At 37.3% G+C, this 13,358-nt stretch overlaps 1 protein-coding gene across 1 annotated transcript; it reads right to left on the bottom strand.

Annotated features, from left to right (window-relative positions):
• Window positions 1-7,254: 7,254 nt before the first annotated feature.
• On the bottom strand, window positions 7,255-12,440 carry lysmd4 (LysM, putative peptidoglycan-binding, domain containing 4). Its single transcript, XM_042496363.1, has 3 exons — window positions 12,357-12,440; window positions 10,110-10,378; window positions 7,255-9,674 (listed from the first exon to the last, which is right to left on the bottom strand). Exons 2-3 carry the CDS (start codon window positions 10,362-10,364, stop codon window positions 9,141-9,143), a joined length of 789 nt encoding a protein of 262 aa, XP_042352297.1. The 5' UTR covers window positions 10,365-10,378; window positions 12,357-12,440; the 3' UTR covers window positions 7,255-9,140.
• Window positions 12,441-13,358: the final 918 nt, after the last annotated feature.

Here is a 13,358-nt window from a genome sequence, read left to right as displayed (position 1 = left end):
TCCCATTTCATAATATACCCGCACAATGTTGAAAGAAAATATACTGAAAACACACTGAAATACATAAGCATTATGTTAACCACATCTTTAACCCTTTGAAACCTGAGCAAATCGGTTTGATTTCTTTTGGAAACATGGGGGGAGGCAGCAAGCAATTTGGCAAGAATTGTCCTACAAATTGCAAGAAAATATTAAGAAAAAGACATGAAAATTAGTTGTTAAAAAGGGGGAAAATAAAAATCATAAACTCGGAAAAATGTTCAGAAAACTAAATTCATAATCAGTATAATTATTTGTTTAAAATATGTTTTTTTTAGTTGTTTGTTGTTATTTTCAAGTAATTTTCTTGTTATGTTTTTTTCTAATTTCTTGCTAATGTTTAGACATCAAACCAGTTTGCTTTGGTTTCTTAATGTTTTAACTCATGTAAAATTAGCTACAATAATTAAAATCTAAAACATTAAACATTTTCTAATTTAATGTACCTTTCTATCAATATTCAACATTAAGGTACAGTTAGTGTGACAGGCAGAGGAGCTTATAATGTTGTTACACTAAATGTTCTTATGCTAAATGTAATGTATAGTTGAATTTCATTCTTCCAAGAATGATTTTAACATACAGACTGTATAAACACACCATCTGGATGTTTATTATGTGGTCATTAAAACCCATACATACAGTATGGGTTTTAATGACCACGCTCCAACATACAGAGTACACAACTTTCTCTCTCTTCATACACTCTATCTGTGGAGATTGAGTAGAAGTGTCCCTCGGGTGAAGACCCCTCAAACCTCAGCTGGAATGTAAAACAGGTGCTGCACAATTGGTTCCTCCGCAGCGGGGGCGAAAGAAAAACAGCCGTCCCTGCAGGAACATGACTGACAGAACATCACATTCTCCAGCCAGCTGTGTCTCCAGATGAGCCTTTCCTTACACAGCCAGACTTAAGGGATAACATACAGCATGCATGATATATATTATGCTTTCTCCTACAACTCCAAAAAAAAAAAAAAAAAAAAATCTCACTGCAGTGGTCAAATATTCCTTGATAGTGTATTTTCTGTTTTCTCTGATGGATTTGTTTTCAAAACACAAATACATGTTTCTCATAAGACTGCAGATAATGAAAACAAATGAAACAGTCTTAGCTCTTTCCTTGACACCTTGTGTGTTCCCCAAGTGGCGCTGTAACATCTGGCATGGATTTATACATTGAAATTCTGGCTGGGGGATTCAAAGAGAAGAGTTTTTAATTGAATCCACTCCGAAGCATGTGAGACTGAAATGTCTTCTGGCCAGAACCTTACCAAATACACACTCACTCACTACAGATTGAAATCATTTTTTTCCCCCCGGTTTAGTTGGCTCCTGTGCCAAACTGACATCTTTTCATACATCAAGAGTAAAGGGTAACTTCTTTTTTGCAGACTGGACACTCACTTTGAGTAATTTAACATTGCTATTTAAAAAAAACTGATAAAATTCACCAAATTAAATATGTATTTAACTGAAATTCTTTGGTTTCTCTCATGGCTATCTCCTGCTGCCTCCCTTCCAGTGGTCCAGCCCTGACCACAGCACATACCGGCACAACACTAAACCTACTGCCGTGCAACAATACACACATTCACAGCCCACAGACAGCAAATTGCTTCTCTCATTCCTCACCACGCCCTGCCTTCGTTCTCAGCCACCTGCAAAACAAACTGTGCTGGAAATTTCACTACAAATTACCCTGTGTCTGCCAAATCCCCCCAGGAGCTGAGGAAATCAAAACCCTGGATCTCCCTGCCCCCATTGAAACAGACCTTAGCCTCATACAGAAATTCTGCACAGTGTTTATCTTTATAACTCCTAAAAAATATGTTTTTTAATTTTAGAATTTTATGTAATATACTTTGATATTTTAATCAGACTGAATTTAGTTTTAATTCTTATCCATGACATTTATTTGGTATGAAAAAATGGAATAAAGCTTTAAAAATATGTTGAGCTCCAAACAAAAAGTTGATTTTAGTGTCTTGAGGTGAAAAAATATAAGCCATATTAAAGTTCCCAGTTCACTTTTTATTAACACCAGTTGCATAAATGTCCCATCGTTCTGCAGGTCAACATGACATCGTGAAACTAAACCTCCCATTCCCACTAAGAAAGAGTGAAAACTGAGACCTGTTTCGCTTCAGGGGAAAATCAAAGGAAGGCACATACCTTAGCAGTGAATAATGATCAACAGCATAAAGCCAGCAGCGTTTACATTGTAAGGGCCACAGTGCCTCCTGGTGACGGCTGTGCACAAGTTCAAACAGACAGGAATGTCAGAGAGAGAGCGAGGGAAAGAGAGAGTGTGAGTCAGTGGCCGATGTGCCAGAGATGAGTGTTGAAAGCTCCTTGGAAAAAGGATTAGGGCTGTTTATGTTGGCCAAGTGGCTCGCTGCCAGCTGCTCAAGTGTGCAAACTTCTTAAAGCTGCAGAGCTTCGGCTTGAATCTTTTCAGTGTATGCACCCTCCACCCAGACCGTATGGATGCTTGTGCTTTGTTTAAGGGGGGAAAGCCCCCTCCGCTTCAGTGCGTCCTCCATAAAATCGCGCTCTGCCCCAAAAATGTGCTGCAGCTTTTCTGTGACACCACCCCAAAATCACACCCATGCACAAAGTGTGTACAAATATACTTTAGGTCATTTCATTTCTACGTAAATATACAAGCAAAGCCCACTTAATGCAGTGGTATGAGGAAAAAACTGATCAAATTTAAGTTAAAGGCAGATTTTGGTCTTTTTTTTCTGCCCATGTTTTAGCCAAATCTCTCCTCTCATTCACATGTACCATTTAACTAACTATTTTGCTGTTCAGCTGCCTCACATGCCATTTAACCCTTTGAATCCTGAGCAAATTGGTATGATTTATTTAAAAAAATTGGAAAAAAGGAAAGACCAACTAATTTTGCTAATTTCAAGAAATTAGCAAAAGGTGACAAGAAAACAACCTCAAAATTAGATGAAAAATCAGAGTGGTGGGGTGGGTGGATTAGAAGAATATATTTGAAAAAAAAATGGAAAAATTTCCAGAAACCAATATTTATAATTACTTCTTTTTCTTGGTTTATTTTTAGGTAATTTCCTTGTAACTTTTTTTCTAATTACTTATAATTTTTTTTGACCACCACGTTGCTTATTTGCCATCTCCACGTCTTTTTGAAACAGACACTATATTTGGACTGTTAAAGAATCTGATTGTATTTAGTGAATCTGTCTCCTACAGGAGCAGACTTGATATGGATTTCATCAAATAAAGAAAGGCAGGGAGCAGAAGTGTCCAGGTTGGAGGTAGAGAAAAAAAGGGGGAGGCCCATGTATCAACAGTAGGATAAGACTCAGCCTGGGAGCTGGCAGGACGCCAGAGCTCTGCGGCCTGGAGCTACATCAGAGCGGGGTTCGTGAGCTGTAGTTATGAGGGTCTCAGGTCATGGAATAATAAAAGGCAGAGAGCTTCTGCAGCAATACAGCTGAACTGCGTAAATTTTGTTCTTGAGAAAATACTAATATAGCATGTTTTCTCATCACTTGTAGGCTATAGGACCACTGTCTGATGTAGAGGACTTACACGGGCATCTTCATCGGTTATAAGAAACTCATGTTTTGTTCTAACTATGTCATACGAACACGTTAGCTAGGGTAAAGATGAAAGCTTTAAGAGGTCATAGGCACACATTTTTGTTTGTAATATGTCTGCTGCACTGTAGTGATTTGGTGTTTATTGCACCGCTGTGGTTGCCAAATTTTTATTTGGGGTCTTAGGCCGGAGATATACTTGTTGTTTAAAGAGGCCCTATAATGCTCACTTTGGGATCACATTTGTATTTTGGGGGTCTACTAGAATAGGTTTACATGCCTTAATGGTTAAAAAACACATCATGTGTCTCATACTGCCCTCTGCTGCAGCACATCTGTTTGAAACAGTCTGTCTGACCTTATGGCCCGCCTCCTGAGAGGCCCAGTCTGCTCTGATTGGTCAACTGGCTCTCTCTATGTACTTTCTATGCACATTCTATTCTATTTGTTACATTGTGATATCATAAAGTTACAGAAGTAAACACTGAAACTCAAACGAGCTGTTTCAGGCAGCTTAGGAGCAGAGAGAGCTTCCTTTGGCTTGGACTTTGTGTTAGACCTTTTTCAAGCACAAAAATGCTACAAAAAACAATAAAAGAAAAGGGGAAAACCAAAAAAGAATAATAGGTCCCCTTTAATCTTGCGTGCTGGCTGCGTGTTTTTGTATACACTTGCCTATATGCAACACGTGTTACTGGATTAAACCTATAGAGGGCACATGAGAGAGCTCAGGTCATATACAACTACTGGATGTGTGAGATGTAAACAACAGACATGGCGAAACTCAAGGTGTCTGTCATGTTAATGCTGAGATCAAGGCAGAAAAGGCGACAGCGGCGTCGTCAGTGCTAGGTAAGGCCTCTAAATCGAGCCCATCAGGACAGTGGGGAGTACGTGTCTCTTGTGCTGCCAGTGCAAGAGACTGATGATGAAAAGCACCTCCAGTACTTTTACACATCTGTTACGGTTCTACCCTGCCCCTGCTGTTTATATACATACTGCATCTCGCGTCCGCATTTTGAGGATGCGCACAGTTGACGTGCCAAACCGATGCAGGGGATGTGTGGCAACCATCGTGTGTGCGTACACGTAGTTAACAGCAATATATTCTACTCATACTGCTAGTTTGTTTGTGTTTGATTGAATAATGAAATTCACACTCTTCTTATTCAGCTGTCCCTGTTCTTTGAAGTTGCTACAGCAGTTAAAAAAGTCTCTTAAGGATGTGTGTTTTTTGGCTTTAAACCTACAAACTGTTTGGACAGCAGTGTTTGGAAATATTATCTTTCAACCAGAATATCCAGGTTCAGACCCCATTACAGCGAGCATCCGTGGGCCAGACACTTATTAGTTTTAGCAGAGCTGCTCTGGTGCTGACCTTGTGCTTTGACTTGTGCTCACAGAGAGAGAGAGCTCAACAACACATTTTGCCTTTAGGCCTTTCACACCCTGCTGTGTGTGTTACGGACTGAAATCATAGTTCATTTCTACACTGTGTTTTGTTTCATTTGTGTGTTCACTGTTGATTTAATTTCAACTGTTGATATTTCAAACATTGATTGCGGTGTCCAAGGGTGTGCAAATTACGTTTTTAATTTAGTAATTACACATCAAAATTCACTTCATCCTTTCACTAGAAAGACTACAAAGACTAGACAGGGCCGACAGATTTGACGACTAACAAGTTCTAAAGACCGGCTTTCTGTCGATGCCAAATCAAGCAAGACTTGGAAAACTGGCTTCACTCTAAAACCTTTTCATGGTGTTTGGGTCATTTCACTCCCGAGCAAATCTTTGTAAATCTCTGCCACATTGCAGTTGTTCCTAACATACTGTATTTGTATAGTTTGGATTTGACTGTAAGTACAAAGAGAAATTCTGTCCAAGTTGGCAATATATAAAGTATATAAGATGCTATTATTAGCTCGTGATATGTTTGGTTCACTATCATGTGAGTGCTCACACTGCTTTGTTATATAGCTGCTGCACAGGCTTTGTTTATCATCATACAGGGTGTCAGACACTTAAATTTAAGTGAAGTTAAATTTATTGAAAGGATAAATTTTGAACCAAATTTCAGACAGATTTTTGGATAAATCATCTTGTTCTTTTGAAAGCATTGCAGGTTAGTATAAAAGTAAGCATGGGCTCCTGGAGGTTTTATGTAGGAATATTGTTGTTAGAGTGAGTTAGGTTACTTTACATTTTGCCAACAGGCAAATGCAAGTGTAAAGTTTAAGGGCAGTTTAAGGTTCAGTGGTAGATTCAAAGATTTGTAATATCAGAAATGTTGACTTTGACACAAAGGAGCGAGTCATCTTGACAAAAAAAAAGTTAAAAAATTGACAATAATTAATAATTAGATTTAATTAGATCCTTCTTCTACCTTCTAGATAAAATGTATGTGGCATAAGACTAATGACTTTTAAGGCCTAATATTTAGGAAACTGAAGACTTTTTGATGACCCGCAGGCACTCTGTCATATCCTCTCTCTCTTTCTGTCTATATACGTACCATATTGTCATATGGATTACTGTAATTTTATTATGTTGATCTGTTCTGAGACATGACATCTATTGCACGTCTGAAGAGGGATCCCTCCTCAATTGCTCTTCCTGAGATTTCCTCCATTTTTTCTCTGTTGTTGTGGGATGTTTTTCCAAATCCACAGTGAGGGTCTGAGGACAGAGGGTGTTATATGTTGCCAAGCCCTCAGAGGCAGATTGTGATTTGTTACAAGACTGAAACATAGGGGAGACAGAGCCTTTGCTGTTTTGGTCCAAACTCTGAAACGAGCTGCCCCCCAGATAAGACTAGCCCCCACCTTGCCCGTTTTAAATCTCGTTTAAAAACTCATTTATTTTCCTTGGCTTTCTGAGACCATGTATGAGAGTTGACAGTTTCTGTGGTTTTTCACCTTGTGGTTTTATTGACTTTTTAAATAAATGGGTTTTCTCATTTTTTGTCCTCTTTTATGTCATTTGTGCTATTTTATATTTATTAATTTTATCACTATTTTTGAAATGCATTTATTGATGTACAGCACTTTGGTCAACTCTGTTGCATTAAATGTGCTCTATAAATGAATTAGGATTGGATTGGATTATATTGAGAAACATAAGTCAAAGTGAATTATAAATTAGAAACTGTTTGGACCCTCACTTGTAATCCAAAATGTAGATGTATTAAACTAAATAATCACCCCACATGCAGTTTTACCCAGAAGTTGCCAAGTAGTAAGATTGTCTGACTCCATTCCCCCAAAAACTAACAGTGAAGAAAGCAGAATGTGTGCATGCTCCCATCTTTTGGTAGCTGTGGGTACTGCAAATAATCAAAACTCAAAATTTGTATTAAAAAAGGTATTCTGCTATACTGTAGCTCTAAACACACACACACACACACACACACACAAACACAAATATATATAAATGATGTGTGTGCATGTATATCTATCTATATCTATCCCTCTAACTATCCATCTAAACATCAAGCCACAATAACACACTAACACATCAGAGACACTTCCACACTATAGCATCTTTGCATATCCATGCAAATTTCTCCACCCAAAATGGTTCACAAATAAACTTAATTTTTTTTAAAGTCAAAAAGATAACTTTTTCAGTTTTATTAAATTAAAATACTTCAGACATTAAAAAGTGCATTAGACAAGCCACAGAAATTCACTACCTACTGCCCATCAGACCGTGTGAGATGGAGTGTGCAATACTTTGTCAACCTGACGATGAAGCTTTAAGGCACTTTTTATTATCTTAGTTCAGAGAACTTCTAAATGACTTCATGTCATTTCAAAAAGCAAAACCTTGTGAACACCACTGACACCTTTAGCACTGTACTCAGACTCAGAGAGAAGGCATGAGGTGCATAGCAATAACTCAAAGATGAACACAGACACAAATAAGTTAAATCAAATAAGGCATACAATTAACGCTCCAAGCCATGTCAAACACAGTTCAACCTGATGCGCTTTTCTCCCACTTTATCATTTTTTCAGGCAAAAGTTTAAAAAAATATTACTGTAGTGGATCAGATGTCTGTCCCCAGTATATGACACTGATATGATGACACCTGATGTATTTATACTGACAACAGGCACTGGTGGAAGGCAGGTTATGATAAAGCAGGGCTGGGCGATATGTCCATATTATATCATGACATGAGAATTGATTGAGTCCTAGATTTTGTCATAATATCATAATATCCTAAATGTTGTATTTTTCTGGTTTTAAAGGCTGCATTGCAATAAAGTGATACCAACTCACTGAAATAACAGGACTGGTGTATCTGCTCTACTATTAGTCTTTACCCACTTAGCAATTACACCCACTGACGATTATTTATCAAAACTCTTATGAAACATTTCTGTGAAAGCACCGACTATCAACCCTGCAATCATCATAATGTGATACTGAGGTATGTGTTCAAGAATATTGTGATATTTGATTTTCTCCATATTGCCTAGCTCTAAAATAAAGCGATGTGATGTTTTTTTCCCCAGACAAATACATTTTTCATTTGCAATTACTCTCAGCTTGTGTCATTCATGTGAGGAGGTTCACAACACAACCATTTAATAGAGTGCGGCAGGGGTGACATTTATTTATAGGCCAACCTGAAAGTTAGTGTGGCCCTGGTTCTCTTGACTATAAGCCAATGGTACTTTTCAATAGGGGTTTGAATTATTTTTGAATTAACAAGCAAGATACTCTTCACAAATGAACATTACTTTTAGGATTTTTAAAAAGGTAAATGCAAATGCCAGAAGTAAAAAGCTAATGTTAGGCTATAACCTGACTACCTTACTGTCACATCCCTGCCACAACGAAACTGTAAAGTGTTTGGCATTATAATGTTCCGTAGTCTCAGTTAGCTACCTTGTCTCTTGTTAGCAACCAGCTTTTATTAAGTCATGTAAAAGCTTCAAAATGTATGAGAGGGGTATTTACTAGCTTATTTCATGCTATAGAACAAAACATTAAAGTCTCATAAGCACGTGTCAAGTAAAAACCTTATTTCAGGCATCTAACAAAAAAAAAACATTGATTTTGAGACACGGAAACCAGAAGTGCTACGATACTAACTTATTTCTGGATTTTAGGACTCATCCCTGCACCACTCTGTACCTCAGATTTAGTAAAACACCTGAGGACTTATTACTGCGACAAACATTAGCTGTTTTTCAAATCAAAGGATCAACAGTATCAAGAGCACTACTTCAGGAAATCTATAAAAGCTGTTTGGTGAAATGTTGGTGACCTACATTGTCACAAAAATGAGCACAATGTGCAGTAGTTTCACTTCATGACTGTCATGAAAGTATCTGCCTCAAGTATTGGTTATTGTATCAAATAAAAGGTAGATTTCACTGATACACGGTGGTATTGCACAAGGTAAATTTTCACAAAATTTGGCTTTTTTTGGATTGTCACTCACTGCTGAGATCAGCTACCGCAGCAGTTTTGAAAATGGTTGAGCCTGCACTGTCTTTGAAAATGCTCAGGTCAACTTATACTAGCGTCTGTGCCCGAGGTGTTTGAAGAGGAGATGGATGACTGGCTGAAAGCACCGTTACCATTTGTAGGTGAAACGACTTCACTATCTTTAGTTTTGAAATAAATTACATAAAATAATGGCAGGACGATGCCTATCAGGAGCATGGCGACTACAGCGTTCCACCACTGGATGCCCCAGTCTGCACCGTGACTGCTCAGCCGCTGTCCCTTTAAACCGAAACGCTGCTGTTTTTCAGAGTAATCCAGGAAATCCTCCTCTTGATCATTTGTGCTCTGAATCAGTTTTTCGATATCGCTGTCCACCTCCATTAGAAAGTCGGTGACCTCCTGCAGATGTGGTTGGGCTCTGGCTCGGTCCTGAGGCTTCGCTGGTGTGCTGGTGGCTGAATGTGGCTTTTCTTCTTGAGGGTCTGTGCACGTCTCCGTTAAAAAGCTGTGTTTCTGAACGGGTATTTTGATAGATTTCAGTGCAAATAAATCTTGTTCCTGCATTAGGTTGTTCAGCCGCTTTATATCTGCAACCTGTTGAGAGAAACAGGAAAGACGCTATATGAAAGGGAACACTCAAGATAATGACCTTAAGAATGTTCTAAAATAATAGAATTTTTTTTCTGTATCAAAATTTTAAATATGTAAGTAAGAGAATTATAAATACAGTTTTCTGGACATTTTTCCCTTGTTAAAAAAATCTAATAAACCATTAATGCTCACTTTTACCCAATTTTTTCAGTTTAAGAGATATTTCTTGCCAAATTGTTCATTGTTTTTGCCCATGTTATTAAAAATAATCAAACCAATTTTCTCAGTTGTCGAAGGTATAAATGCTAGTAAAAGGCATCTTAATGCAGCACAAGAAAAGTGACGTTGATCCAGTTAAAGGGTTTATATGCCACTAAAGAGATTATCACCAGAAATGCTAATAAAAATAAAATTGAAGTGACTATCCAAATTCTTTACCTTGCAGCCGTACTGAAGTGCAATCTTGTTGAGGTTGTCACCGTCTAAAACATCCCGCTCCAGAAGCTCAACGTTCCTCAGTCTGTCCTGCTCCTGGAAAACACGCGGCCTCATCTCCATGACGTTGAGCTCCTCATCATCTGAGGATGCAGACTCATTGAGTCCCCTGTTGAACATGTATACTTGGCCGTCTGCGCTGGCGTGGACGTCCACCGGGGCCTGGAAAGCCCGAGAAACGTGCTCCCCCCGCCGCATATTAAAGGCCCAGCCTGTAAGTAAAGTCCAACATTACAGCACGGATAGAATTAAAAACCTTTTTAAACTTCATTTTGCAACTTTGACATAATGGTTAGACTTTTTCATGCATACTTCTAGCGGGCTTTTTGTGTAACTGAGCAAGTTTACTCATAGTTTTCTTTCATATGTGTTATTTTTTTAATTATTAATTCAACCTTTATGTTACTAGGGACATTACCATTGAGATTCAACATCTTCCGTTCTGCAGCATAACTTTCACATAAAATTTGAAATTTTTATGAAATTTTGAAAATTAATTTTGAAAATAACTTGAAAATGAGCTGTGGGTGAATTGGAAAACAATCTTTAAAAATTATATATGTATATATTATTATCAGTATTAATTTTTTTGCACTTTCTCTGGTTCTTTTTCTTGTCTCTTTTTATTTTTTACTTATCCTCTTTTGCTTATTTTCAGTAATTTTCTTGTAACTTTTTTTCTAATTACTTGCTAACTTTTGGGTCATATCTTGTTAAACTGCTCTTTGCATGTTCCCCATGTTTTTTTTAAAGAAATCAAGCCAATATTCTCAAGTTTCAAAGGGTTAAGGTGACTCTGTAGCTGATAACTTTTGAAAAGACTGGAGTAAAATAATCAAGATCAATAAACCAAGATAAAATGAATAAGAAATACTTTCCAAGAGTCTGAGCCATAAGCACACTATCATATCTTTAGTGGTGCTGTTGTTGTTGAATGATAGATAACTGAAAAATCTGCTAAACACTGTTTTCATGGAAGCCCAGCCTTCATGTTAATTGATTGATTGTTTTAACCAAATGTCAGGCCTCACAGTGGGTAACAGGCTGTGCTGTCCCTCATCAATCTACTGGACCCCATGATGAAAAGTGACACCATTCCTAAGCCGTGACCTAACATACCTTTAATCTGCCTTTGATTACTACACTCAACCAAGTAAAGATACTTTGCAGCCTGATATACCATTGACTGTGGTCCGACTGGTTGTTTGTGGACACCACAAACTGCACCTCTGAGTAGACATGTGGACTGATAGCTTCAAATGAGGAAGAGTCTCTATCCAGCTGTTGAGTTACAGCTTTCACGTCTACTTGAAACCAACCAAAAGCACAATAGTTTATTTGACCCTTTGAAACCTGAGCAACTTGGCTTGATTTCTTCCAAAAACGTGGCAAGTAGGCAATGAGCGATGAAAGAAGAAATGACCCATAATTAGCAAGAAATTAGTAAAAAAAAAAAAAAAAAAAAAGTACAAGAAAATTACCTAAAAATAAATTAGTAATAACAAATAAGAAAAAAACGTAACTATGATAAATATATAGTTTTCCCCGAGCTTTGAAAGAAAAAAAGAGAAAAAAAAGTAAATCTACTGAATTCTTGCATTTTGTGGAACATTTCTTACAAAGCTGCTCATTGGCTTTTTTTTCCATGGTTTTGAAATGAATCGCACGAATTTGCTCAGTGTTCAAAGGTTTAAATACTTGTGAAAGGCGCCTAATCACTTAAGTTATTACTTATACGTCGATTTGTTAAATATAACTAATGGTAACGTTACATGGGTCCGTGTATTTTACTGAGGATATGGTGCGAACTAAGTTAACAACAGGTCCGTGGCTCATCATAAACTTACTAATTCGACCCGAGCTATTTCTAACCGTTAATTTATTCCGTGTAACAGGTAAATTTGACAGCTCCAAAGCCCTATTTACAGATGATGTCGTGAGAAGAAGGAGCACTTGAAGGCAGCATTGATTATCAAGCTAATGATTAGCTTTAGTCTTTGACGTCCAGCATTGGAAAAGCCCAGTAGCGGCCAGTAGCATGGCAGAAAGCAGGTCAGCAGACTGCCTCAGTCCAGCTCCAGTTACAGTTAGCCATCTAGCTCGTATGTTCGTATGGATAAATAAAACTACTCAAAGGAAGTTGTTCAACGGACTTTTAAAAGTCAGACTGCGCTGTCTGCATCTCGTTACCTTATCCAAATGCTTTGGCAACAGTATGGCAGGACACCGCCTTCCCAGAGCAGTCCTCTTCGCCTTCACTTGTAAACATTACAGTGCAACTGGTAGCGCTAGCTCACTAGCTACTGGTTAGCCTACTTCTTCTTCGTGCCTTATTCAAACACGGTGCAACAAAAAAATTGCACTGCCGCCACCCACCTCTCAGGAATGAACCCTCACTGAAATTATCTGTGAAATTGGGAAATAATTATGATTAAAATAATAAAGGTTTATAAACAACAACAACAACATAATAATAATGATAATAATAATAATAATAATGATGATGATGATTGATGATGATGATGATAACAATAACAACAACAACAACAACAAGTTACAATAATAGAAAGATAAAAATACTCATTTACTAGTTCCACTACTGAAAAATTTCCATCATTACAGCAGCTAGGGGCATAATGCAAACAAGAAACAAAAAGTATTATTGAATAGTAAGAACACAAAGAAACTAAATTAAATAAACAGTAAAAAAAAAAACAACAAAAAAACAAACAAACAATATAATAAATAAACAGTGAAAAATACAGAATAATTGGCCTATAATAAGTTAACATAACCCCCCCAAAATTTAATCTGATTCTACCACTGTCATACTGTTTGTGGTCCTAAATATGATATATATACGATGTATGGTAATGAGACTTAAATTGTGAATTTACTTTCTGGTAAATCTTGTCATTTGACATGAATCCATAATTGCAATGGATTTATTTATTTATTTATTTTACTCAGTGTGGCCTCTTTACATGTGTTAGAGTGTTGGAGAAGGATAATTGAGACTAAACATGAACAGCCTTGACACAAACAAACAAAAAATAAATTCAAGCACAAAATATAGAAACTTCCAGATCTTTTTTGTGTGCGGGTCTGGTTTAAAATGTCCCCTTACACAACATAGGCAATATCCTTATTATGTAGTTTCTTCTCTTCATTGGTCTCCATATACTTTTTAAA

This window comes from Plectropomus leopardus, chromosome 11, assembly GCF_008729295.1.
Source record: "Plectropomus leopardus isolate mb chromosome 11, YSFRI_Pleo_2.0, whole genome shotgun sequence".
Lineage (NCBI taxonomy): Eukaryota > Metazoa > Chordata > Actinopteri > Perciformes > Serranidae > Plectropomus > Plectropomus leopardus.
This window is presented reverse-complemented; position numbering and strand designations above follow the sequence as displayed.

Excerpts from the sequence above, each read along its gene's own strand:
- lysmd4 (XM_042496363.1), bottom strand. The coding sequence starts at position 10,364 with ATGCGGCGGGGGGAGCACGTTTCTCGGGCTTTCCAGGCCCCGGTGGAC. Across the intron at positions 9,675-10,109 it reads CACTTCAGTACGGCTGCAAG|GTTGCAGATATAAAGCGGCT; the intron begins GTAAAGAATTTG and ends TTCTCTCAACAG.